This window comes from Etheostoma cragini, chromosome 4, assembly GCF_013103735.1.
Source record: "Etheostoma cragini isolate CJK2018 chromosome 4, CSU_Ecrag_1.0, whole genome shotgun sequence".
NCBI lineage: Eukaryota > Metazoa > Chordata > Actinopteri > Perciformes > Percidae > Etheostoma > Etheostoma cragini.
This window is the reverse complement of record NC_048410.1, coordinates 21873987-21898296: the sequence shown is the minus strand read 5'-3', so window position 1 is coordinate 21898296 and position 24310 is coordinate 21873987. Positions and strand designations below refer to the sequence as shown.

The 24310-nt window shown below is 39.8% G+C and overlaps 2 protein-coding genes across 14 annotated transcripts in view; both read right to left on the bottom strand.

Annotated features, from left to right (window-relative positions):
• Positions 1 to 112: 112 nt before the first annotated feature.
• Positions 113 to 10494, bottom strand: smpd2b (sphingomyelin phosphodiesterase 2b). Of its 3 annotated transcripts, none has more exons than XM_034869927.1 (12): positions 10221 to 10494; positions 8237 to 8339; positions 8032 to 8128; positions 7746 to 7822; positions 6952 to 7045; positions 4799 to 4888; positions 4617 to 4699; positions 4284 to 4416; positions 3078 to 3182; positions 2764 to 2941; positions 1108 to 2111; positions 113 to 605 (listed from the first exon to the last, which is right to left on the bottom strand). In XM_034869927.1, exons 2-11 carry the CDS (start codon positions 8284 to 8286, stop codon positions 1687 to 1689), a joined length of 1332 nt encoding a protein of 443 aa, XP_034725818.1. In that variant the 5' UTR covers positions 8287 to 8339; positions 10221 to 10494; the 3' UTR covers positions 113 to 605; positions 1108 to 1686. The 3 variants fall into 3 exon arrangements, with proteins under 3 accessions (XP_034725818.1, XP_034725819.1, XP_034725821.1); XM_034869928.1 differs by lacking the exon at positions 10221 to 10494 and adding an exon at positions 9418 to 9441; XM_034869930.1 differs by lacking the exon at positions 10221 to 10494 and having other exon boundaries at positions 8224 to 8339.
• Positions 10495 to 11448: 954 nt separating this feature from the next.
• LOC117943351 (transcriptional enhancer factor TEF-5-like) overlaps positions 11449 to 24310 on the bottom strand; it is a 34178-nt gene continuing 21316 nt past the window's right edge. Inside the window, exons 4-16 of one of the 11 annotated variants that reach the window (XM_034869424.1) lie at positions 23257 to 23321; positions 21913 to 21975; positions 21687 to 21749; positions 19429 to 19440; positions 18376 to 18501; positions 18197 to 18237; positions 17847 to 17903; positions 17306 to 17370; positions 17080 to 17216; positions 15965 to 16138; positions 14791 to 14934; positions 14533 to 14685; positions 11449 to 13703 (exon numbers count right to left, since the gene is read on the bottom strand). In XM_034869424.1, coding sequence (XP_034725315.1) covers positions 13590 to 13703; positions 14533 to 14685; positions 14791 to 14934; positions 15965 to 16138; positions 17080 to 17216; positions 17306 to 17370; positions 17847 to 17903; positions 18197 to 18237; positions 18376 to 18501; positions 19429 to 19440; positions 21687 to 21749; positions 21913 to 21975; positions 23257 to 23321 — 1214 coding nt within the window. In that variant the 3' untranslated portion in view covers positions 11449 to 13589. The remainder of the gene's footprint in view (positions 13704 to 14532; positions 14686 to 14790; positions 14935 to 15964; positions 16139 to 17079; positions 17217 to 17305; positions 17371 to 17846; positions 17904 to 18196; positions 18238 to 18375; positions 18502 to 19428; positions 19441 to 21686; positions 21750 to 21912; positions 21976 to 23256; positions 23322 to 24310) is intronic. The other 10 variants (XM_034869427.1, XM_034869425.1, XM_034869428.1 and 7 more) reach the window with 10 other exon arrangements.

Genomic DNA, 24310 nt, shown 5'->3' with positions numbered 1-24310 from the left:
TTGGAAAGATCCCCCGTCCCATGGCCGTATGGTGCTCTCTGGTGGTGGATGTGTAGAACCCATCATACCCTCACCCGTCTGACTTATCCAGAGCCACAGGAGTCAGCCAGCATGAGAATAAATTCTTTATTAATGCTTTCATAATCATGCCCGTCACAATTTTAAGTCGAAATGAACATCAGGTATTCTTTTAAATTCCATAACCTTTATGAAAGTAAGAGCTACCAGGTGATTTTCCAACAGTGAGGTGAAATAATAAAGTTTAAAAATGTTTGGTTTTGTTAAGCTTTTTCTGAGTCACACACTGTCTTACAGCAATGTGAATCAGTAAGTAATTTACTTTCTTACATAAAGGGAAGTGGTTTATCTGGTTAGTCAACTAAGTGCCCTCTACACTTAGAATATATATGATATGATATATTATGCATTTGTAATTTTCTACACTACATGAGGTTGTTTTCAAGTTATTTTACTCACAGTTATACTTTGGAAAAGAGGAGTGTAGATTGTCTCCAACATTAAAATACTTTCTGGTGCAATACAGTGAACATGAGACATGCAGATCAAGTTTGTCCCTTTTCCTACAGAACACTAGACTGAAAGGTCTTAAAGTGCTCATATTATGCTTTTTGGCTTTATTGGGTTTTATATATTTTTTTGTGCACGTTATAGGTTTACAAAGTGAAACAGCCCAAAGTCCACCCCAAAGGGACTCACCATCTCACAGAGAAAACACTGTTCACCAACTGCTCCAAACAGCTCTAATGTAGTCCGGTTTCTACTTCTGTCACAGACGTGCGTCACTTTGTAACACGTTATAATGCTCACCTAGCTCCTAGAGTGGGACGCCCTCATACTCTGCTTCTTACTGGCTTGTAGTGCTGACCTGGGTGCTGCGCATGTGTGACTCCCAACAAAGATGGAACAGAAGTGCCATGTCTCACTCTGTAGCTAACAGAGAGCTCAACACAGAGGGTGAAAAGAGGAGCTGCAGCAATGTGCACTACAACAAAAATATGGTGTTTTTTGAAAATTACACCATGTAAACCCATTTTGGTACAACCTCTAAAAACAATTATGAACCTGAAATGAGTATAATATGAGCACTTTAACTGGTGTATGAGGATCCTTGTTTGTAAGTGTCCAACAATCTATGTCCTGCATAGAACAAATATTACTGACCAAAATGTAAACCGTCAACATTCGGAGTGTCTGTGTCTCCTGTGCAGTGCTTCTTTCTGCAAGTAAATTAGAACACAGTCTGGACCCACTATTATTGTGTGGTGGACTCTCCAAATCACAAAAGGAAAGCATGAAATTAAAAACAGAAACAACTGGTCCCGCTGAAACTACTGGTGGGTGGAATGCAAGTCGGACCTGAGGCTAGAGTCACAAATGGTCACATTTAGGACCTTTAAGAAGTACTACACTATGCAACAGGACGTGTGTTGAGGTGCATAGAGGGAAATCTAGGGATAAAAAAGGCTAAAGATGATTATATAAAAAGTATTAAAAAAGGTCAAAGCATGTGTCCTGCACTACTTTCAGGAACATCCTTCAAAAACTTCTTCACTGTGCAGAAAAAATCTTAATCTCAAGAGCATAAAACTTCCTCAAACATCCATCTTAAAGCCCACTTCAAAAGCTTCTTTCAGTGAGCCCACTTTGACCCAGTTGGTGCCTGTATTATTCCTCTGGGTCAAAAGCACTGGGCTCATGGGCCTTTGGGGGCCTCTGCTGGGCATTGTGGGGCTGAGCCAAAGGAAAGCCCCGGAGCTTCTCTTGCAGACTTCCTACAGCCAACCTCATTTGGTCTTCAGCCCCCTGGAGAGATTTCAGCTCTATGGTATAGAAGATGTACAGTAGAAAGGTGGTCAGCAGGATGGCAAAGCACAATGCAGCCAGCAGGTAGAAGGAAGTACGAGGGAAAGGTTGTTCTGCCCCCAGGGCCAACCAGGGCACGGTGGCGATGGCCAGCTCCAGAAACAGCAGAGCCAACCCCATCACCCCGGTGCGTTTGGCTGTGTAGCGCATGCTCTCGGCACAGTGCAAGCCCACTTTGACTTCAGTACGGGCCTCTGTCACAATGTCGACCAGCTCAGCCAGCTTCCCTGAAGACATGAAAGGGAGAGGAGACAAGGAGCAAGTCAAAAACCTTGCATGACTTGATAATTGACTTCAACACAAGTGACACTGGTGTATTTATTACAGTCTAAGAGTCTACAGCCATGCTAGCAGCTCTGTGGGGCTGCATTTAAACCCCATTCCAACCGGATTAACTTTACAACATAAAATATTCACTGTTCTCTTTTTTTGATTTAACGAATCAGTCTCTCTAGCATTTTAACCATGATGAAACTACAGGATGTGGTCTAGAACCGGGCTAGCCAAAAATGAATCCCAGTAATCAGCGTGCCTTATCAGCATTAAGCCTGCCGAGCCCTGTCAGGCAGGTTTTTTTTTTTTTTGCGCCGCACTCTGTGAAGAAGGTAACAAGTACTAGCCAATCAGAAACAGAATAGGGCGGGTCTTCGCAGAACGCATAAGGGGGTAAAAGTCAATCAAACTACTGCAAATAACAGGTTGTGCTGCTGACAATGGCTGTGAACGAGGCCATTTGGCTTTGAACATGTCCACAAAAACTCCCTTGCACACTTATTGCTAGTGTGCCATTGGTTGAGCTCCCTAACCTAAGGCTGCTGACTCCTGGTTTAGATAATCCAGTCCCTAGAACCACCCTGCCATTATGGCTGGAAAACACACCTGCAGCAGAGTCCTTATTCTTTGATTGCCTGTCACGTCCGGTCTCACTTGAAGTGTGTGTCTCCAGCCTGAGCCCAGCAGTCAGAGCCTCATGGTCGGAGTATGGGAATGGATGGTCAGGGACGGAGCCTTTGGTGGTGGACATGAAATCACAATAAACGTCCGCCTTGGAAGAACCCTGAGAATAAAAGGAAAAAATGGAAATTCAATTTGCGGGTCAAAATACATCAATAATTCATCTGAGGACTCCAACATCTTGCAGTGAACATGAGGGGATAACACAGCAGGTGTGATGACACAAAGCTTTCACCCACCTTGAACAGGATGTAGTCGATTCGAATTCCCTTCTCAAAAGGAAAAAGCTCCTTTTTATTGATAAAAGGGTTGTCAGCTATGAGAGTCATACCATCCTCACACCCCTGCAACAGAAAACATTCATAAAACAATAAATAAATAAAAACAAGTTAAAGAAAAATGTGTTTCTTTTATCCTTACAACCTGCTTCTTGTTTTTGTAGTCTTGACATTTTTTTCTGTCAGTGATGACATTTAACCTACAATTTCAACTCTTTAAATATGGGGCCACAATGACACTGCTGGATACAGCTTTACAACGTTACAGAACTACTGCCACTACTGTTTGATCAACTGCCCTCTGGAAAGAGGTACAGAACCCTGCGCTCCAGCACCACCAGACTCACAAACGGCTTCATACACCAGGCTGTTAGGATGCTGAACTCTCTCCCCCCTCTACCCTCAGTTACATAAATATCCAGGACTTTGGACCCAAAATGGCTGCCTTGCCATGCACTACTCAACTTGTACACTTGCAGACTTTTTGTTGTCCTGAAAAAACTTGAGAACACATTTCTGCTGCTCTTACATAACCAGCACCACTATGCTACCGCCTGTCTTTTTGCACATTACATAGACTGTCGACAGTATGCATAATTGCACATTTTTAACACAAATTTCGCTCCTCTTATTTTCCTCATTGTATATATCTTCTTATTTTTACTTTTTTATGTTGTTTACTTGAATGTTATGTTTGTCTGTGGACCAAATTTGTTGTAAATGTCTTGTCACCGTGGGATAGAGGGAAACGCAATTTCGATTTCTTTGTATGTTTTGACGTGTGAAGAAATTGACAATAAAGCAGACTTTGACTAAATGACCAAGTGTACTTGAGTTTGTGCGTGCAAGTACCTTGAAGGATTTTAGCTAACTGCTAGGGTATGGTCACCTTCCTTTTACATCTACATAAATGGTTTTAGTTTTACTGGAGAGTTGTTTTTTTTAAACCCGTCTGTATACCACTGTCACTGTGCCTCATATTTTACCATGAACCTTATAAAATTTGAAAAGAAAACTTTAAAAAGTTAAAGTTAAATGCTATCATAACCAATACAAATTATGGCCAAAACTACAAGATAAAGCACCATTTAAAAAAACTGAATTTTCCTTTAATTATAATGTTCAAGCAGACAAAACAATCGTAATAGCAGTGTTTTCACTACCTACGTCAAATTTCGCGGTCTCTAAATAAGAGTCTCGGAGTCCAGTGTAAGACCTCAGTAGTCTGTTACCAAGGTCCTCGGGGTGCATGTTGAGGTCTCCACCTAAAATCACCACATCTGCTCCAGCAGAGGTGTGGCTGATAGAGAAACAAAAACATATTATGACCAATGCCACAAAACTTGATTAAAAAGTGAGTACTGATGAGGAATACTGGAAGGCACTGTAGTGCTGCTTTAAACGTTTTCAGTATCTCAAGATAGCACCTCACGTGAGAAGAATAAGCAAATATTACACCAGCTAAAAACTCTTTTGACAGAATGAACAAAGACACACTACCGAATGAACTGCTGCAGCTCCCAGGCCTGAACCACTCTGTGAGGTAAATACAAGTCCTTGTCTCTGCAGTACTCTGCATGCAGCTTAAATCAATACACACAGAAACAGAACATTGATCAATGACTGTATATAATCTCTCTCTCTATAGATATATATGGTTGGTTGAGCACTGAAAACCTTACATGAGTAAGATAGACATTTGCAGTCAGGCTGCCAATGTTTAGGATGGCCATCCCAACAGCTTTGCCTCCAAACCAGTCTCCATGGTGAGCCTAAATATTGGGAAAAACAAAATAAGTTACTTAAGAAAAGGCGTAATGCTAATCTGCAATGAGAGGTTGTCCAGGGCCTGAAATTAACACCCAACCAACCGCCAAATGCAGGTGAATTTTGCAATTGGTGGGTAACACCGTCAATCCATCTACCATATTGGCAGGTGGCCAATGAGAATTGAGTGATTCAGATGCATAGGCCTGACTAGTGGTAAGCAGGGTACGCAGTTGCTTACGGGCCTGGACCAATCAGGGGCCCACATGGCTGGAAGACATTGATTGACAGCTGGGGCCCTTATTGCATTTTCATTACTCCTGACAATCCCAGCAATCCCACGTCCAGCCACTGACCAAGTGGGAGTAAGAACAGGTCAGAAGAGTTGCTGAAAGTTGCTGCTGTTTCAATCCCGTCCGCTTGCTGCAGTGGGCGGGGCTGCTGCTCCGTCCCCCCGCGTCTCACGCACACACACGCGCACACACACATGCGCACGCACACACACACACACACACGCTCGCACACACACACGCGCACACACGCGCAAAAAAACTGCTGATGAGATGTACAGTATGACCTAAATTGAAGACAGCTACATTATTGTAGGTGCAATAAGTTTATCCATCCGTATGAGTGTGTGTCCCAGCCCTGGATAGAAAATGATGCCTTTATGCTGGATGATCAAGGTAGGCCCCCCTTCTACAGCACATGATGATGGCGGAATGTCCATGATTAGGCTACCATGAATAGGACAGGATATAGTTCTCATAGAGACACAGATATTGCTGTTTTTCACCTTTTTCAGGCAAAAAAAAAAGGCTGGTAAAAAGTGAATGTGACAGGTGGTAAAAAAAGTAAACTTCAGCGCTCAAATTTTTAACAACTCTGAGGGTGGCAATGTCTGAACGTCAAACCATCTCTACATTGGTTGCGTGGATGTTTTAGAGCGGAATAAAAGAAAAAGTTTAATGATCACGTAGAAGACAAGTGTAGGACCAGCACCTCGCTTTGTTGCCGAGTTGCTAATCTCTAAAAACAGATATCAGCTTATGAATGTAGAACATGTAGACAATGAGATAAAATGTTGGTATGGGATGGGCTTTGGTTGCATGCAGGTAAGCTGTCTGTGTGAAGGGAAAAAGAGGAGGAACACGTTGGCTGAAATGCAATCTCAGAACTCATCGCCTATTTTCTGATGACGATTTAACTTATTAATATACAAATATGTTTATAGAGAGTAGCAAACATGTCGTCTAGACCTAAAAGACATGCAAAAGTATTGACTCTGATTGTAAACAATGACCGACGCATAGTAGAGTAAGTCTTTGCCAGAATATCCGCTACCTATATCCATGAAATATTGCCTGTTGCCCCCAGATGATAAATTGGCGGCAAACAATGGGTTCTGAGGTTGTGGACTTGTTTTCTCAATAGGTCAAGAAAAGGAGTACCACACAAGTAAAAATAAATAGGAATTTTAACCCCAAAGTAGTAAAAGTTAAATTTAGGAATAAATATAACACTAAAAATGTTAAATAAAGATTTGAACTGATTATTGAACTGAGTGTAAACAGTAATGTAGTAAATGTATATGAGGAATGTCAAGATTTTGATTACAAATCAATAATTGATCGAAATGTGCTTTTGATTTGGACTACTAAAATAAAAAGTAGGATTGGCGATGCCCTCTGTATTTTTCCTCTCTCTTCAATAGCCTGCAGAGGATCTCTTCAAGACACCCTGGCCACTGCCAGAGTCGGAGATAACAGGGAAACAACCCAACTGGAAAATCCTCCTGCTTCCCTGAAGAAACCGGTGTGGCAATATTTTCCTTCCCCGTGAGGGGTTTTTGGAAACAAACAAGAAAGGTAAAGCATGTGGCCTCTGACAGAACTCCATGGTGCCTTCAGATACACACATTTAAAACGAATGGAGCATACAACTTGAAGAAGTAGGCAGAAGTACAACTGTTCAACTGTTTTGTTCACTATTCTTCACTTTCTTCAATTGGTACTTGAAATTTACAGTACAAAACACTACTTTCTTTGTCTCCAGCTCTCCGACCTACCATGTAAGGGTAACCATTCAGTGAGTAGCGAAAAAGAAATGTATCGTGGATTCTGTGTTTGGAGAAAATGGCCAGTCCACTGCCGATGACTCCACTGACAAAAGAGAGAAAACAGGACATGAGTAGAAGTTAGTTGCCTAGAAGTTCCAGCTTCAGGAGTACATTTTAGAATAGAATAGAATTCCTTTATAGTTGTTGCAAAATGAAGAAAAACGAAATTAAGTAGCAATCCTGACAATGCATACAGTACACACAAAACAGTAGTTAGTAATAGCAAAAATGTATAACTATAGGTTAAAAACAAAACAAATATGTGACTTTATGGTAAAGATAAGAAAACTAGCTAAAAATGAGATGTTGCACGTCTGCATATTGCTCAGTATGCAGGTAATACTGTTGGGTTCAAAGGAACAACTCACATTCCTAGTTTCCATGTCTATCTACATCTTTAGTTACTATGTGTAATCTGTAGTAAATGGGAGAATTTATCTACTAGAGTTGACATTTCTGTGAGCTGCAAAAGGGATTAGAAAGGTAAGGTCTTGGATTAATCTCAGTCTTGTGCTTTTGTATAGAGGTCAAGAAAGAATTAAGCTGCATTAAAATTGTGCCTAGATTTCAGTTCAATTTTGGGTCTTTAGATCAATGCATAGTTATGCAAGTACTTTTTTTCTGACAGAGGGAAACTTCAGGACACTTTTGAAAACAACTTGCTCTTGAATTTTAATCTTAGAATGAAAGACGTCCAACGCTAACAGGTTCAGAAAAGATTGGGGTGAGAGTGAAAACATTACCTTTTGAAATAATTAGAGTGCGGATGACTACAGGCAAGTTTTCTTTTCAAGGATAAATAGTCTTTCTCACTCCACACCTGGAAAAAAAAATATATGTAACAAAATTAGAATACCAGCCATCTTTGCCTAATAAAAACTGTTCAGGCAAGTTTACAAGATTTATTGTCTAAGGTTGGTCTTCATTGCAGAAAACACAAAATAAAACTAAGAGCATGAGTTGAAAAAAGTCAATCAGATTAGAGATGACTCTGCCACTTTATGACTCTGTGAAATGGCTGCCACCAACCTCTTGCAGTAAGACAATATCATGCTCTTCCCTGCACAACATGTCTCCAATCATGGCATAGCGCTGAGGACAGTGTTTGCTAAGGTAGCGGATCCCCCTGAAGAAAAGAATCAGAAAGAGTATGGACACGGTGTCCTTGCGTACATGCATTAAGACAAACTAAACCCCAATACATTTAGAATAACTACAAACCACAGCCACTGACCAGCAGTTCAGAGAGAGGACCCGGACATTGACAGATTCTGTGTTAGCCATGCTGGCGGATCAGTGGATCAGTAGATGTGATGGAGTGTCAGATGAGGCAGCTCCTAACGTGACACATAAACATTATTGTTGTTAGAAGTTGCTGTTTGAGGTCAATTTCTGTTATCTAATCCCACATGGACGTATTAGGTAGCAAGGCATGTCTTGGTGTGCACACAAACTTCCAGCATATACTGTACAATACACATGAGTAATTCCACAAAGTAAAGTCGTTGTAGAGTTGGACAACTGGACAACTTATAGACCAAGTGCAAATACACACACACATATGAATTCAGTTCATATACTCTATAAACTGAAAAAGCACACAATCACAAGTCTGTGGTAAAAGTAAACACAAAAATAAACACTACAAACTGCATAGTAAGCGCCAAAAAGGCACACCAAGCAGATTGCAGCCTGACTATAGTTCCAGTTCCTGGCCATACATTCTTTTAAGGATTCAGCAGATTTTTACTGTTTGTAACATAAAAACTGTAAAAAAAAAAAATCGTATTTGCTCCTCTGGAATACTCTAATTGTAAACTGTGAATTTAATTCTCTATACTAATACTAAAATAGTTTACATCTACAGAATTTATATCTTTAAAAGGTTTAATCAGGTCTGAAAATATGCAATACATATTGGCTCTGTGTATATACACACACACACACACACACACACACACACACACACACACACACACACACACACACACACACACACACACACACACACACACACACACACACACACACACACACACACACAAGTTTGGGGTCAAATTTGGGGAAAGAAGTTTGGGGAAATTTCCATTGCACTCCATTGTAGACAGACTACCAGCTGAGATCAGCTGCATTGTTTTTTAACCAGGGCAGCAGTTTTCAGATTACATTATGTGCTTACATAATTGCAAAAGGGTTCTCCAATGTTTTTGTAGCTAGTTGTTTTTTTTTTTTATGATATCAGATTAAGAAACCTAGAATATGGAACATTGGATAAATGGTTGCTGATAATGGGCAATGTAGATAGCATTAAAGATCAGCCACCCACTCAGATCAGCTGGTATTCTGTCTATAATTGAGTGGTATGGAAATTTGTAAGTAATCTTAATAATGTAGGCCTAAAACAACTGAACTGACCCTGGCAGGCCTCACTGTGTCAAGCTGCGAGGGAAATGTTGATTTTTTTTTTAACAAAACGAGACAATGTACAGAGGTGATTGCATTGACTCCTTTCTCTTGGGAGGGAAACAATACACCAGTCCAATACAGAGTGCCGACATGGCTTTGCTCTGTCTGGGGAGAATAGGGGGGATAGCAGCAATGCAGTAAAAATAATCAAGGGGGTTTAGTGTCATTACAGAGAGATCAAATTCTATGGCTAAACATTATAACATCAAGTTGTACAATACATCCACAATGGAGTGTACAGTCAGTAGCTGTCGTAGCCAGGTAATAGCTAGCTAGAGGAACCGACACTGGACTTAACTCAAAATGAGGACAAACTTATTGACACCATAACAAAAAAAGCTGGTAAATGTTGTCACCTTTACAGCCTGCATGTGCCCTGGGTTTTTCACAGCCAAATGAGTCCAGATTAAGTTACATGTGACCCAAAATGCAGGTTGTTTGAAGGTGTTTTGGTGCGACAAATGCAGAGATTGAGTAACGTTGGCATTGCAGACAAGGTGGATAAAGTTTTAGCTTACGTCAATGCTACCGTTACACACCTCAGTGCTTTGTTAGTGGATATTTTGATGAAACCGTTAACGCTAGTTACCTTCATTATCATGTAACGTAAGCTGTAATATTTGACCGTTGCGTAAAATAACGTTAACCGCTAAACACCAACGTTAGCCCTTTGACTTTAACAGGGAACGTCTCCGGTTACTGTTGACTTGTTACCAATATGGATCCTTTATTTATTAGCTAATTCAACTCACCTCAAGAGCCAGTTGACGTCAGCTGAAGTTAACTGAACCGTCTGCTGTTATTATGCTGTAATGTTAGTTCTGGCTTTGGACCCAAACACGTCCTGTTAGCGTGCTAGCTAGCTAACTATTCATAGTTATCCTAGTTAATTATCATCAAAGTCTGTTGAGCAGCACCTCCAATGACGAAGTGGTAACTTAGCGGTGTTAGGCCACTTCCATTTCGTGCTTATCAAAGCGAGTGATAAACATCGTCCCTTCCAGACAGTTAAAGTCCCTCCCCGATGTAAGTCGAGTGCAGATTTGAGTCGCGCATGCGTCACTTTGCGACGAGTGAAGATGTGAGTTACGCATGCGTCACTTTGCGACAAGTAGCATATACAAGATGCTAACGAGAGAAAAAAAAAAAAAAAAAAAAAAAAGATGCTAACGAGAGACTTCTATAATGTCAATACAGTAAAAATGGACCTAAGCCTACTTAATGAATGCTATCTTAGCCACAAGCTAGCTTTCTATTTGATGGAAACATGGTAAGGGGCTGGAAACATGACAAGGTACAATGTTTATTGTACAGTATATGCTGGAAGTTGGTGTGCATAATATAGACTGTATAGGCTATAATGATTGATTGATTATTTATAGAGTCTATGGTGCACATCAAGATAGGCCATGCAACCTAATATGTCCATGTGGGATTAGATAACAGAAATTGACCTCAAACAACAACACACTGCTTTTTTAAAAGGTGTCATAGGATCTAAAAAAAAAAAAAAGAAGAAAAAAGTTGGGAACAACAGGTTTAATCTTTGGAAATTTAACTGTTCGTGTGAAATATTAATCTGAAAAGTAATCAGTTACTACAGTAAATTTGTCAGATGAATATATTTGATTAAAAAGTACATTTCCTTCTGAAATATAGTGGAGAAAGGAAATACTCAAGCCAAGTAGGCCACTTCAAAATTGCACTTAAGTACAGTACATGAGTAAATGTGGCCTACCTGTAAATGCACCAAATTCTGTGACCTGATTATAAATTTCAGCTATATTCCCACTGAACGTTTTATCATACTTTAGGCTGGGAACCCTGAAATGAATGCTAAGATACACCTTTTATTCAGTCAAATGGATTTAAAAAAACAGTTTGAGCAAGATCATAAAGCTAGCTCGTGGCAGCCAACACTAACAATATTTGGTTCTCATTTGTCTGTGAGATCAGTATGAAAAGAACGACCATGCCAAACAAATTTACAAACATGTTTAATGGGGAAAATGGCTCCAAAGGCACCATGCGTCTTTTATTGTTAGATACATTTGTTTGATTACATAGTCCAACCTCTACTTAGAAGTATAAAATTGCAACGCACAATGGTAACAAAGACACCAGTAAACCACCTTAAACCAAAAACAAAACAAAATCTGCCCACACCATTCATAATATGATACATAACATTAGATATCTCATTATTAATTATCAATATCAGCACAATCACACATTATTTTCAGTGGAGCATATGGCAAACACTGAAAGTCAAAAGACAACAGAGTTAAAAAACAAACAAAAAAACATGAGTCTTGATAAACGCGAAAATATGTCTGTATAAAAGAGAAATTGAGACACCTACTAAAGGAGGAGTGTTATTGTATCTAGCTTGTGAAATATGACATTCAAAGCCAGGTGCAATTATTATTATTTTAAATTTGAACTTTTATATCACAATTGTCCAGTGAACCACACAGAGTAGACACTTGTCTAGCAGGATCCATGGGATGACAGTCTCAAATATGTGTCCTGCAATACTTTTAACATCTCTATCCCAGTGGAAAATGATGCATACATCTCCAGTACCCCACCCTGCCCTCCCGCCATTTCTTTTCCAACCCTATAAATAACAATCAATGGTCATACTCCACAGCACAGAGACAATAGCTCTCATTCAAGACAATTATTTTGTTTGATTTTCAAAATTATTTCATGTTTAATGTCAGTAAAAAAAAAAAAAAATGTCTTAAATGTCAAAACTGAACTTTTATCAGTGGATGCAGATTTTCCACAAATTACAGCGGAGAAGGGTGAAGCAAATGAACCGGCTTCACAGCATACAATCTCTTTTTTAAACAAAAGAAACCGTGATCAACTTCTTTCCACTCAAACCATGGTCTCTGTGCTGAGTTACTTGATCACAAATATGAACAGAAAGTCATCCCCCCCCCCCCCCCCCCCCCCCCCAACACAAAAAATAAAAAATACTCCTATGTAACACATATTCCTTTAGCATCCACCGACTCACAGTACAGAAACAGTTCAGTTTTTCAATTAGGCTACATAACAAACTCAAGGCAGAAAAATAAGCACTGCTGTTGCTTCACCTCCCCTTCTTGATCTTTTAAGTGCAACCAAGCACACGTCTTCAAGCAGAGAGAATTAACAGGGGATCCCCTAAGGATGGCAAAGCCCTTTATGTCAGGCTAGCAATGGTACAAGGCATCTTTAGTGTCAAAAGTCAGTTATAGATAGATGCTTGTAAGACCTGATTTTTAAATTGTGTAATAAAACAAAAAAGAAGCAGAACCTAAATAGTACGGTAACACAATAAACCTTCTCCCTATACACGTGGACTGTAAAACTTGGGACGATCTGTTTGTAAAAACAACAGGCTACATGAAAATTAGTTTCCCATCCCATTCCTCTTTGTGCCCAAATACAAAAAAAAAAAAAAAAACATCTCAAAAGATGTCAATCTGAGAGGTTTCTTTCCAAATTTTGTTTTCGGACAAAATACACCAGTCGGACTATTTACTGTTCGTTTAAAAACAAGAGGTAGTAAAAAAAGGCAATCAAAAGTGGCAGGCAATGATATAATCTTTGGAGAAAAGGCACTTGCTTTCCTAACCGACCTACTGCAACAACACCATTTGGCTCTGGTTTTCCCCTTCCGTGGTCCTGTTCTCTCTCTACTTCTTCAATCGTATATACACTTCTGTTATTGCTCCGTGTGTGATCACCTTGACTACTATAGAGTCTTTTCAACCCTAAGCACATTCTCTTTCCCTCAATAAAAACATTACAAGCTCCATCAATGACCTTGGCAAAAGTGACCCACTTCATCTAAAGCATGTTTAAACACATGGAAAATAGCTGGTTGTTCGAAAAATCCGTAATTCTTCAAAATGTATTTGCGCGTTGGCACGTTGAGATTCACTCCTTTTTTTTCTCCAAACAAGACAACTTCTTTTAAAGCATAAAATGTGTCCATGTTAGTTCGGTCTAGCATTTTTTGAATGTTTTTTTGTTGTTGTAGTTTTTCCTGGATGGTTGAGGTGGTCGAAGAGAGATTGTGTCACGCTTTTGTCTGGCTTTTCCAAAACCTCCCTGAAGAGCTGTTAGTCTTTGATAAGTCTGTAGACGTGATACTGAGCTCCATGTTCACTTGTAGAAACCTCAAAAACAAACGCTATACAGAGCAAGGTCTCCTGGGTGTCGCGGTTCGTCACCACCTGAGAGGCAGGGGGAAAATGTCAAGTGAGAAACAGTCTGTCTAGAAATGTTGCAATGACAAACATAAATTGCCTGATTTCAATACTTTGACTTTCTGGGAAATACTCTTATTTGTTTTCTTGCCGAAAGTTAGATGATAAGATTGGTACCACCCATGTCTGTACTGTAAATGTAAACCTGCAAGAGCAGCATGTTAGCTTAGCATAAAGACTGGAAACAGGGAAACAGCTAGCCTGGCCCTATTTGAAGGTAACACAATCCTCCTACCAGCACATCTAGGGCTCCCTAATGAACACATTATATCTGTCCAAATACCAGTATAAAAACAATTGTGGTTTTAAGGGGGATTATATGCCAGGCTAGCTATTCCAGTCTTTGTGCTAAACTATGCAGCTGCCGGCTGTAGCTTCACATTTATCGTACAGACATGAGAGGTCTCAATCATCTCTTCTAACTCTCTGCATATACACCACCGGTCAAAAGTTTGGGGTCACTTAGACATTTTCATTGCACTCCATTACAGACAGAATACCAGCTGAGATCAGTTGCATTGTTTTTTAACCAGGGCAGCAGTTTACGGACTACATTTAAAAAAAGGGTTAGTTTTTTAACAGAATGTGGCTGTGGAACATTTGATGAATGGTTGCCGATAATAGATTAATGTAGATAGCATTAAAGATCGGCCACCCACTCAGATCAGCTGGTATTCTTTCTATAATGGAGTGGAATGGAAATTTGTAAGGGAGCCCAAACTTTTGACCGGTAGTGTGAGTTCGCAAAACATCAAACTTGTCCTTCAACAATCCAATATTACTGAGTGTATATTACCTGTAGGATAGTGAAGTTTTCAAGAACACTGTTCATCATGTATTTTTCAGGCAAGTGTTTGAGTTTGTGGATAAAGTTGATCATGTACTCGCACATAGGAGAGCGGTGGATCCTGTAAACACACCTTCCTCCCTCCAGGCGGGCATATTCTGTCTGCAACAGACACACACACACAGTCAAAAACACAAAGTAGTAAGATTAAAATGAGAAGCTGCAGTTGTTTGAGAGAAGAATCCAGAATCAAAGGAACACTCTCACCTCTACTTTCTCCACAACCTGCTTGCCAAACGAGCAGACTTTGGTTGAAACAGTGATGGTCATGTTCTCGAGGCTGCTGTACTGGCTGCTGACACCGTAGAAAGAGCCAGGCCCGTCCTGCATGCCGCTGCTGTTCAGGTCCGCCTGCAGAGGGCAAACATTTCATCAGATGGGTGATGATCATCACATAACTTGGATGTAACTCAAATGTCCTCGTAGCACATTAAATATGAGCTTGAAAGTAGGGCTGCACAATAGATCCTTTTTTATCGTTACAGCGAAATCAACTGAACACATCACAAAAGGCTGAGACATATGGCAAAAGAAGTCAGAGATGTTTTTCAGTATAAAAGTGCCCTTAGAAATGTAATTCTTCAAAATCATTCTTTTTTTTGTGGTGCCTTGTACATTCAATAGCAATAGCTGAATAGTGAAACTGATTACACTTTAGTATCTGTTTATTTATTGCAAGTAATAGCATTATCGAGATATTCAACAACATTACTGCATTTTGCATACATGTATTTTCCTCATATCGTACAGCCCTAGTTGAAAGAACATTTTAGGGTGTTTTTGACAAACGTCTTGTGACTAGGCGTTTTAGGACGGCATTATGTGTGCAGATACAGTTTACTGACATAAAAAGAAATGCAGCATAGACGATGAAGCAATCCATTGTGAAATGCCTTCTATATAATCTTTTTATCAGATATAAAAATTTGCCAAGTCCACCTCTGTGTCATAAAAAAAAGAAGTGGTTTGCATACTTTGATACCACTTGTGTCACTGCCAAAGTGAGAAGTTGTAAGTTAAAAAGAAATACCTACAATGGTCTCAATATAAGATGAAAATGTTGATGTACGCCTTGCCAGTCAACTATTAGAAAAAGCATTAATAATGTAATGGGATTCTATCAGAAAAAATAAAATTGAAAGACAATTTTATAACACTTCTTGCATATTTTTTTTACATACTTGTACACTACACAGAGAACTAGCTAGTAAGAAAAATGTTCTGTTGGTGTTATTGCCTCCTGTTGAGCTAAAACGTTGTGCTTTAAGATTTCACACTTTTCCGTATGGGGGTAATGTGACATCAACCAGAAAAAGTGAAATACAAATGCATAATAACAACTAATAATTGGAATACGACAGATATAACAGTAACAACCCACCCAGAATTTAACTAGGAAGAAAGCATTTTGTGGGCCTTTCTCATAAAGCTCTTTGAGGCCGCCCTTCTTCTCAGGGAACTTGTCATAGATCTGCCGGATGTCCACGGCCTCGAGGAGCGGGTCGCTGTAGGAGGGGTTAGTCTGTCCAATGTGGACAAACAGGTGTTTGCTGTACTGCAGTGGACAGAGACCAAAGAGACAAGAGACAATGGTTAAACTCAGGAACATCAGCTGCTGATCTTAATGACACTTATAGTCCAGTGCAAATGATGTTTTCTTCCTCTTCATCATGCCTTTTTGGACTGATGGGACTTTTACTCTGGACCGACAGAGATTCTTCTAAAATATTATAGGACACAGTCAAACAAAGCCTGAGATGTTGGTTCTGTTTTTAAAACATGAATACTCTGCTGTTACTGTAGCCTCAGTATGCCATGCAGCTGTAATATGAAATAAATAAATAAAAAGTAAACATTCACAAACACTGCCTGTTTATATAAGGATGTTCTTTGTGTAAATACTGTTTGTTTGATTTATTACTATTATTATCACAACTAATTTTATTGTTTTACATTTCTTATACTTTATATTTTCTTTTATATCTACTTAAGGTGTATTTGTGTTATTCTGATGTGTGTACATTTTTCTTTCGAAATGCTGTAGCATAGAAATGTCCCTAGTGTGAGATATATAAAGTCTGTCTTCTCTTATCCTCTATCTTATTTTAAAAAAAAAAAAAGAAAAAAAATCTTATCAGGATCAGGAGCAACAAACAGGATCAGGACTTTCTTGCTTTTAACTCAGCTCTGTGACTTTCTTTTCTACTTTTTAACAGGAAATCAGTCACTTTAAAGAAAGCCTTTGGCCCAGAGGCCCCCTTACCCCTCTGGGCCCTGGGCCAACACCAGCTGGGCTTGTTCAGTAATCCTTCCATGTCTCTTTTCAATTCAATTCAGTCTTTTTGTCATTGACACAATGTGCAGGCACATATGTAACAAAATGTAGGATGAGTCTCCATCCTCCAACAAACACATATATTTGCAAAACACATTATTATCATGAACATTATTTAGATTATCTATTTGTGGTTAGGCTTATTGTACATTTTCACTTACGTTGTCTGGGTCTCTCTGGACCTCCATGAAGGCTGAGTATTCCAGCATCCGCAGCTTGGAGGAGGCAATGGTCCGGTCCTGCCACACTGGCACTGCAGTAGCAGATGGAGGAGGAGGTGGTGCCAAGGGCTCATAACCTGAATGCCACACAGGCAAACATTTATAAACAGTCATTTTTACTTTCATTTTTTGCAAAATTCTCACAGAATATTTACCTTGTACTTACTTGATATGGATTGTTGTACAGGACCTGATAGGCTGGGGTATGGGGGCTGTGCAAAAGGTTTAATACTGAAAGACAATAAATGGTTTGGTGAGACAATGAGCTCTACTATACATGGTCACCATGGTCAACAGGTGTTTGTAGCACATGGGTCCTTCTATATTTGTATTTCTGATAAAGGCTTTTTATTGTGAAAATCTGTTAGTGTCAAAGCATGTGTTGTTGCACCAGCTAGGCGTAAGTCCACCTGCTTCATTGCTTAATGATGCAAAACAGCATTAACTAATTGTGCGTTAACTGACAAATCTAACAAAATTGATTAAAATGTTTAGACATTTAAGTAGTTTTTCAGTGAACGCAAGTCATCGAACACTAGTATAGATTTATCTCCTATGTTTATTTTTTCTCAATCCAAAATGAAGCAGTTTTTTTTTGCCTGGTGGTGGTTTACATCAGTGCAGGAAACATACAGTACAATACAGTGTAGAAGAAGAGTTAGTTCTGCTTTGTGCTCAAAGCTGGACCTCGGCTAGGGGGAACTTACGCATGGCTGGTGCGGCCAAGCCCAGGAGTCCTCCCCTGGTTGAGATCTAGAATCAGCCTGGTGTGCAAAAATGTTATCAGTTAAACATGCCCTGCAACACCCACCTGACATTAAACCTAAACCCCTGCGCTGACTCAGTCACTCTTTATGTACTCTTCTTTCACCTCTAATAATACTACTAATAACTTTCATTTACGGTATATAGTGTCGAAACGCAAGGACACTTTTCAGAATTATGGGGGAAACCGCTAGGGGAGGCCGTAGGCCAACCTTTCTCTTCAGATAGTAAATAGGGAGTGTGATGTCACCCCACAAACATCTTGTGGGTTCATTAGAGGGGGTTTACTTACTCCTGAGAAGGTCCAGGCTGTCCTGGGATAGCAGGCCAGAACTGCAGAGCAAGAAAATATTGTTAATTGTTTTGTAGGATTAATTAAAGTATTTTCCCATATAAAATCCAACGGAATTTTCATGACTGAAAAATCCAACAAAATGTGTTTATGTGTGAGAGAATGAGTGGTGGGCTAACTCTGGGTGGTTGGTAGGGGGCAGGAGGCAGTGGTGGAAGGTGATTCTTTATCATACTCGGGGAGACGATCTGTGCAGACGACAGTGCTGCCATGTTCTGCAGGGCTTTGTCTTTAGACGCCTGATCCTACAGATTGAAACAGAGGAACAACGGGAGTCAACCACAAGGTGGCGCCACAACCTAAACATTACCTACTGCTGAAGTAGAGGGCACCTGAATTCTGTAATGAATCTGATAATCTTGGAGGTGAGATTTTAAGAGTTACAATACACTTGAATTTGGCTTAATAGTCAATAAAACACCTATTTCAATTATTCTCAAAACTTAATAAAGACAACATTTCTTCAAAGAGCAGCTGGACAGAATGAAGCAAAGAGTAGAACGGAGAAGATGAAACCGCACTGGTACTTAAGCTCAGGTCACATGACTAATTGAATGTCAGTGTGTTACCAGGATCACCTTAAGAAAAAGAGAATAAAGGCAGTGCTTTGGTTTGAAATGCAGATTTGCATGTGTGTTGCATCAAAAAAGTGTGCATAAAAAAATTTAATTACTGATGAAACTAATACTATGTCAGTGAAAACGGATGCAAAAGGATAGCCTGTACAAAGCCAACTAATTTAAGTCCATGGTGCATGACACATATTGCAAAGCTTTTATTTTAATACACCAAACTCAGTTTATCCTTTTGCTGTGTTTCATATTTGCAAAAGAATGCACTTAAGATAATTAAGCTATGACTTTGCAACTAAAAGACAGATGCCTCAGAAGCGAGAACCCCAATCAAACACCTTGATGCAAAGCAAGCAGGATTCGAGGTTTTTGGAATATGCTGAGGGGTTTACACTACATCAGGCAGGATGCGCAGCAGTCTTGGGTTTTGCTTGGGGCTGCTTGCTTGAAGCATTGCTTCGTTACAGGATAGTAATGAGGTGGGGGGGTGGGGGGGGGGGGGGTGCCATGCCAGCAGAGGGCCATAGCAAGGGGACAGTGCACTGGTGCTGCCAAACAAAGGAAGGAGGGAAGCATATTGCACAAGTCAAATTCACTTACCAAATTCATCGCCTGAATCAAAAAAGAGAGAAACCATTAGTATGGTGCAGTTCTAAATGTTGTGTTAAGATTACTTTGTTCAGTTTTGGTTGAGATGAATCCTGGTTTGCCTCTTCTGTTTCTACACCGTAGACGTGGTGTGCAATAACATGAGTTTTCTCCGGTAGAGAGGTTACAAGGTTGACTAGGGACTGACGTATTGCTTCGTTACAGGTTGATGACAATATTATATTTAACAAGATTTATTGATAAGAAAAATCGCCAAAACCTTTACATTTCATTTGGTAATGTGAATTCTTGTTTTATTTTATTTCATATCACTAGATAGCAGTAAAAGGTTGAAATTTTACTGGTTGAAATTGTCACAAAAGAACAGAGGAACATCCAAATATATTAAAGTTCTGATAAATAAAATGGATAAATACACAAACTTAAGATATGAAACGTAAATTCCTTTGTACAAAAACACAAAAAATAAAAAAATCCAAGAATCCAACTAAGGTGAACTCACAAAGCATCAAAAGCCAGATGACTGAACTAAATTACATTCTGACTGACCAGTTGAAATAAGTAAGATTTTTTTTGCTTTTGTAAATGGGTTCAAAGAGTACAAAGGTAGATTCAATTTTTAACATTAATATTTCTACAAATATGTGGAAGGAGAAAAGTGGTTGTGTGAGAAAAAAGTAATAACAGAAAGAAGAGAAGAGAACATGATTATCCCCTACAGCGTAGAGGATTAAAGTCACCACACAGACTACAATATAAGCTTTGAAAGACCTAAAACCTGATCTTAATACCCTTATACTGCTGCATGTTGGTCTAATTTTAGAGCACACGTTGCACAAAATATATAATAGTGCCAATCAAGTGTATTGTTGAGCTATGCTGAACTCAACAAAACAATAACATGATGAAAATGACGCTAACTTTAAGATCGGCAAACGGGTTTGAAACAATTCCTGATGCCATCATGTGACTGTGAGAAGAGCCGGGAGGATAATGTGGCGGCCTTGCTTTGTAAGGCCTGCGACTTTGCTATTGAGGACATCTAACTTTCAAAAAAGAGAGGGACATTTTGGCTCACTATGAACAGTCCTATACCTTGTATTCATGTTGAGTTTGGCATTTGTGGACAGCTCAAAAACTTGTGTCACTGGATGAAGACGTTGAGTCCTCCTACTGCACGTAATAATCACTTGTCGCAGTCAAAGTATGATATGACGATGATATGATGTAAGAACATTTTTGAGTCTCTACGCCGTAATTGCAGCCGTGGAATGTAACTGTAACGGCACTGTAGCAGCCCTTTCTACCCATATATAGTATAGTTGTGACATCACAACCAGACATAAGTATGGCTCGATTAAAAGCCACTGTTTCTGAATGGGCTGTGTGCATTTCTCTGTGGATTTAGCTTTTTGACACTTTCACAATATTTATATAGCCCCTTGACTTGCTTTATACTAAAAATGCATTGCTATCTCACTCTTTACAGTATGGGAAATGTAAAACAAAATGTGTAATTCGTGGATGCTGGTGTCCACTGTAGGATTAGTCTGCATTAAGGGGTTAATTTAAGTTGGAGTTAGCACTGCAGAATGCAACAATGTCTTCTGTATTTAAACAATTCTGCATTATGTATATGTAAATATCCAAAAAGGATAAAAAGCATGAAGAAAGAGCAGAGGGATTTAAAGAACTACAAGACAAGTCCAAAGGAATCACATGATGATTAAGGTGTTTTTTTTGAATGTTCACTTTCACAAAACAAATCACAAACCGACATATTAAAGGAACTAGAAGTATTGAAGTAGAGAGCATTTTAGGGAAAGAAGAAGTCTTAGAGAAGTACAGTATGCTGCAGAGGCATAGCTGGCACAGAGAACGGACACAGAGCTGGAGCAACATGCGGCTGAATGACAGTTCGCTGGGCTCATCGTAGCAGCTAACAACTTACACTACCAAGTGATGGGGTTAGTCTCACAGTAAGTGCACCTCTGACCTATGTTAGAAGTTAAAAAACGCTGTCTATTTGTGCACTGCATGCATGGTTTATCAGAGAATTCACTCCTTAAGAATGTTTGTAATATCTGATTTATCGTTAAAAAAAATGTATTTTACTTGCCAAGCTTGCATCCACTTATCTAGCAGGACCTGGCCTTGCATCAAAGCAAGGACAGAATATGCAAGAATTAGGTCAATAGTGCAAAGCCAAGCCTTTACCAGCCCCGCCGAGCCCGCGGTGAAGCGCATACCTTTAGCTTTGAATGGATCTCGCGAGATTTTCTCCGGGCGAGAACCTGCAAGTGGCTAGAAACCTGCACAGAAGAATAGCCAAGAGGAGGGAAGAGGAAAAGGAGACAGGGAGAGAAAAGAGAAGGGAAGAAAGAGAGAGAGAGAGAGAGAGAGAGAGAGAAGCCGTAACCAAAGAGGAAAGAGACGCCCAGTCAGTGTTGCCAGGGCCAGGTTGGTGGCACCTACCTTTATACCCGCCTGGTATTCACGAACTTTCTTCCGTGCTAACACCTGTATGTGACTAGACACCTAAAGGGGTGTGAAACAGTTTTTGAGCATAAAAACAACATGCACTCAGATGCATGCACACACATATGCATGCACTAGCATACACACGTAGTTCCAAAGATAACACACAGTAAGAAGTCTCAAAAAGTTCATGCAAATAATAAAAGTCGATTTAAAGCATGAGTCTGGTGATATTCTATATTTTTTTCTAATTGTCAACAAAACCCATGAAAAGACCAAAGCCAGCATGATATAGTTTATTTCTTATGGACCTTCATTTGGGGTCAGATATTAAAATATACAGTGTAAATAAGTCACACCGGTATAGAGGGTGACATGTTTCCATGGATATTCTACCGACCTGCTCTAAACACTCACTAGAGCATATTTATCTGCAGCTGAAAATAGTCCCCCAACTAGAGATCATCTTGCAATGGGATCACATCAGCCAGTGGTGTGAAGTGGCCTATGGCCCTTCCCTACTTCTTACCCACATACTTTGATTGTTCTTGCTGGGAACACACCCATCTTCAAACTTCATTTTGATCTCCCCTACTGTACATACCTGTAAAGTTCTGTGATTGCATCTTGAATGGTTGTTACGGTACTGCGTTGATAAAATCTGCAGACAGACATCTAAACACCTGGCAAAGTACTCTTATTCGCCTCTGTGGTAATTCCTGCTACAGTAGGTGTCTCCAGGACCACATTTTGCCATGGAGACACGCACACACGCATGCACACACCCACACACACACACACACGATCAGTGTCTCAGTCCCTGCTGGTTTGAGTAGTGTTTGTCTAAAAACTACAGTGCCCAGCTGTTTTATGAAATTTAATTTGCCTTTTCAAATAGTTAAACTATATATTTGTGACGCAACTTTAAGAATTGACATGTTCAGCAGGAATAGAATGGGTTGGGGCCACAGACAGGGTAGGTATATGGAAAGCTATTGAAAGACGCTCTATCACACGGTTGGTTTTGGTCTTTTCATGGGATTTGTTGACAATAAGAAACAGATAATAAAACCAGACTTTTCCTTTCTAAACGTTTTAATATAGTTGTTTTTTAAATAAGCATGACATCCGAAACTATTAATCCGGTGGTGAATTTGTGTGTCTAAATTTGGCCTCTAACCCCATCCACTCCAGCACCATAGACCTTTGCCTGGGCACCCCTGGGCCTTGGACTGGGATCGTATGTAGCCTTAGTCCACCCCTCCCACCTGCTTGTACTGTCACTAACTAAAACTCAACTCATGCATGATAATTCTAATCCAATCATCAGAACTTGTTTACCTGTTTTCTTGTGCGGGTTTTGCCCGTCCTCAGCTTGATGTACCTTGCTATCAATTCATTGCGACCTGAAACGGAAAAAAGAAAGAAAGGTCAAAAACAAAAGCCAGTATACAAGAATACACGACAGAAGATTAGTTAGCATTCTTACGGTAGTGATAATACCCCAAAATGGACAGAAGGTGGCCCTCTTGACATACCTTGAGTACACATCTTATTACTGCAGTGTGACATTTCCTCACACCCAGGGCAAACACACTTTTTACACAGGCCATAATGACACCTCAGTTTACTATAGGAGACCGTAATTAAAACTCTGTTTCATCCTTAAAATAAGACATGTATAAAAGCGTGATTTTCTAATTTTACCCCAACGTTTTAATTAACTTGTTTTACACCTCCTTATTGTGTGCTCATGTGGCCCTGAAGCCTAATTATAGAGAGGGCTTGGAAAACAGAACAATGTTTTTCACGACATAACATCTACTCTTGACATTCTGCACAAACAGGTTGTGGAGAGAGCAGGCTTCTCTTCTGGAGGAGTATGAGATCTAACAAATACTGCCTTTTCAGCAAAGGGCAGCTAGGACAAAAATCATTTTTGGTGTGGAAGAAGTGCAAACAGCATTATTATGTTGTCTGGAAGGAAAATCAGTCCATGAGTCTGTTTTACTTCTTTTCTTTGCCAAGTCACGTTTACTGGGTTTCTGTGGCTGAAAATTGGGCCAAAGAGAGAAGTTGAACTGCTCTATCATTATGAATAATGACCTTAACTCTTCTAAACTTGCTGACAGAAATTTACACCAACAAAAACTGGTCAAGATGGGGCCCACAATACACTGTGTGTCTAGGAAGTTTACCAGTCCTTAGAGTCCATAGTGACAGGAGAAACAAGTCCTGTTTTTTTCACACACTCTTTAGTACTCCAGAAGGCCTTGCTTAGTGCAATTACCACAAAAGCACTGCAGGCCATCTCAAGCAGGCTTGCAGCACTCACCGTACTCTCAAACCAGTTAGCCCGGCGGCCGGCCAGAAGAGCAGAGCTGAACTGTGTGCC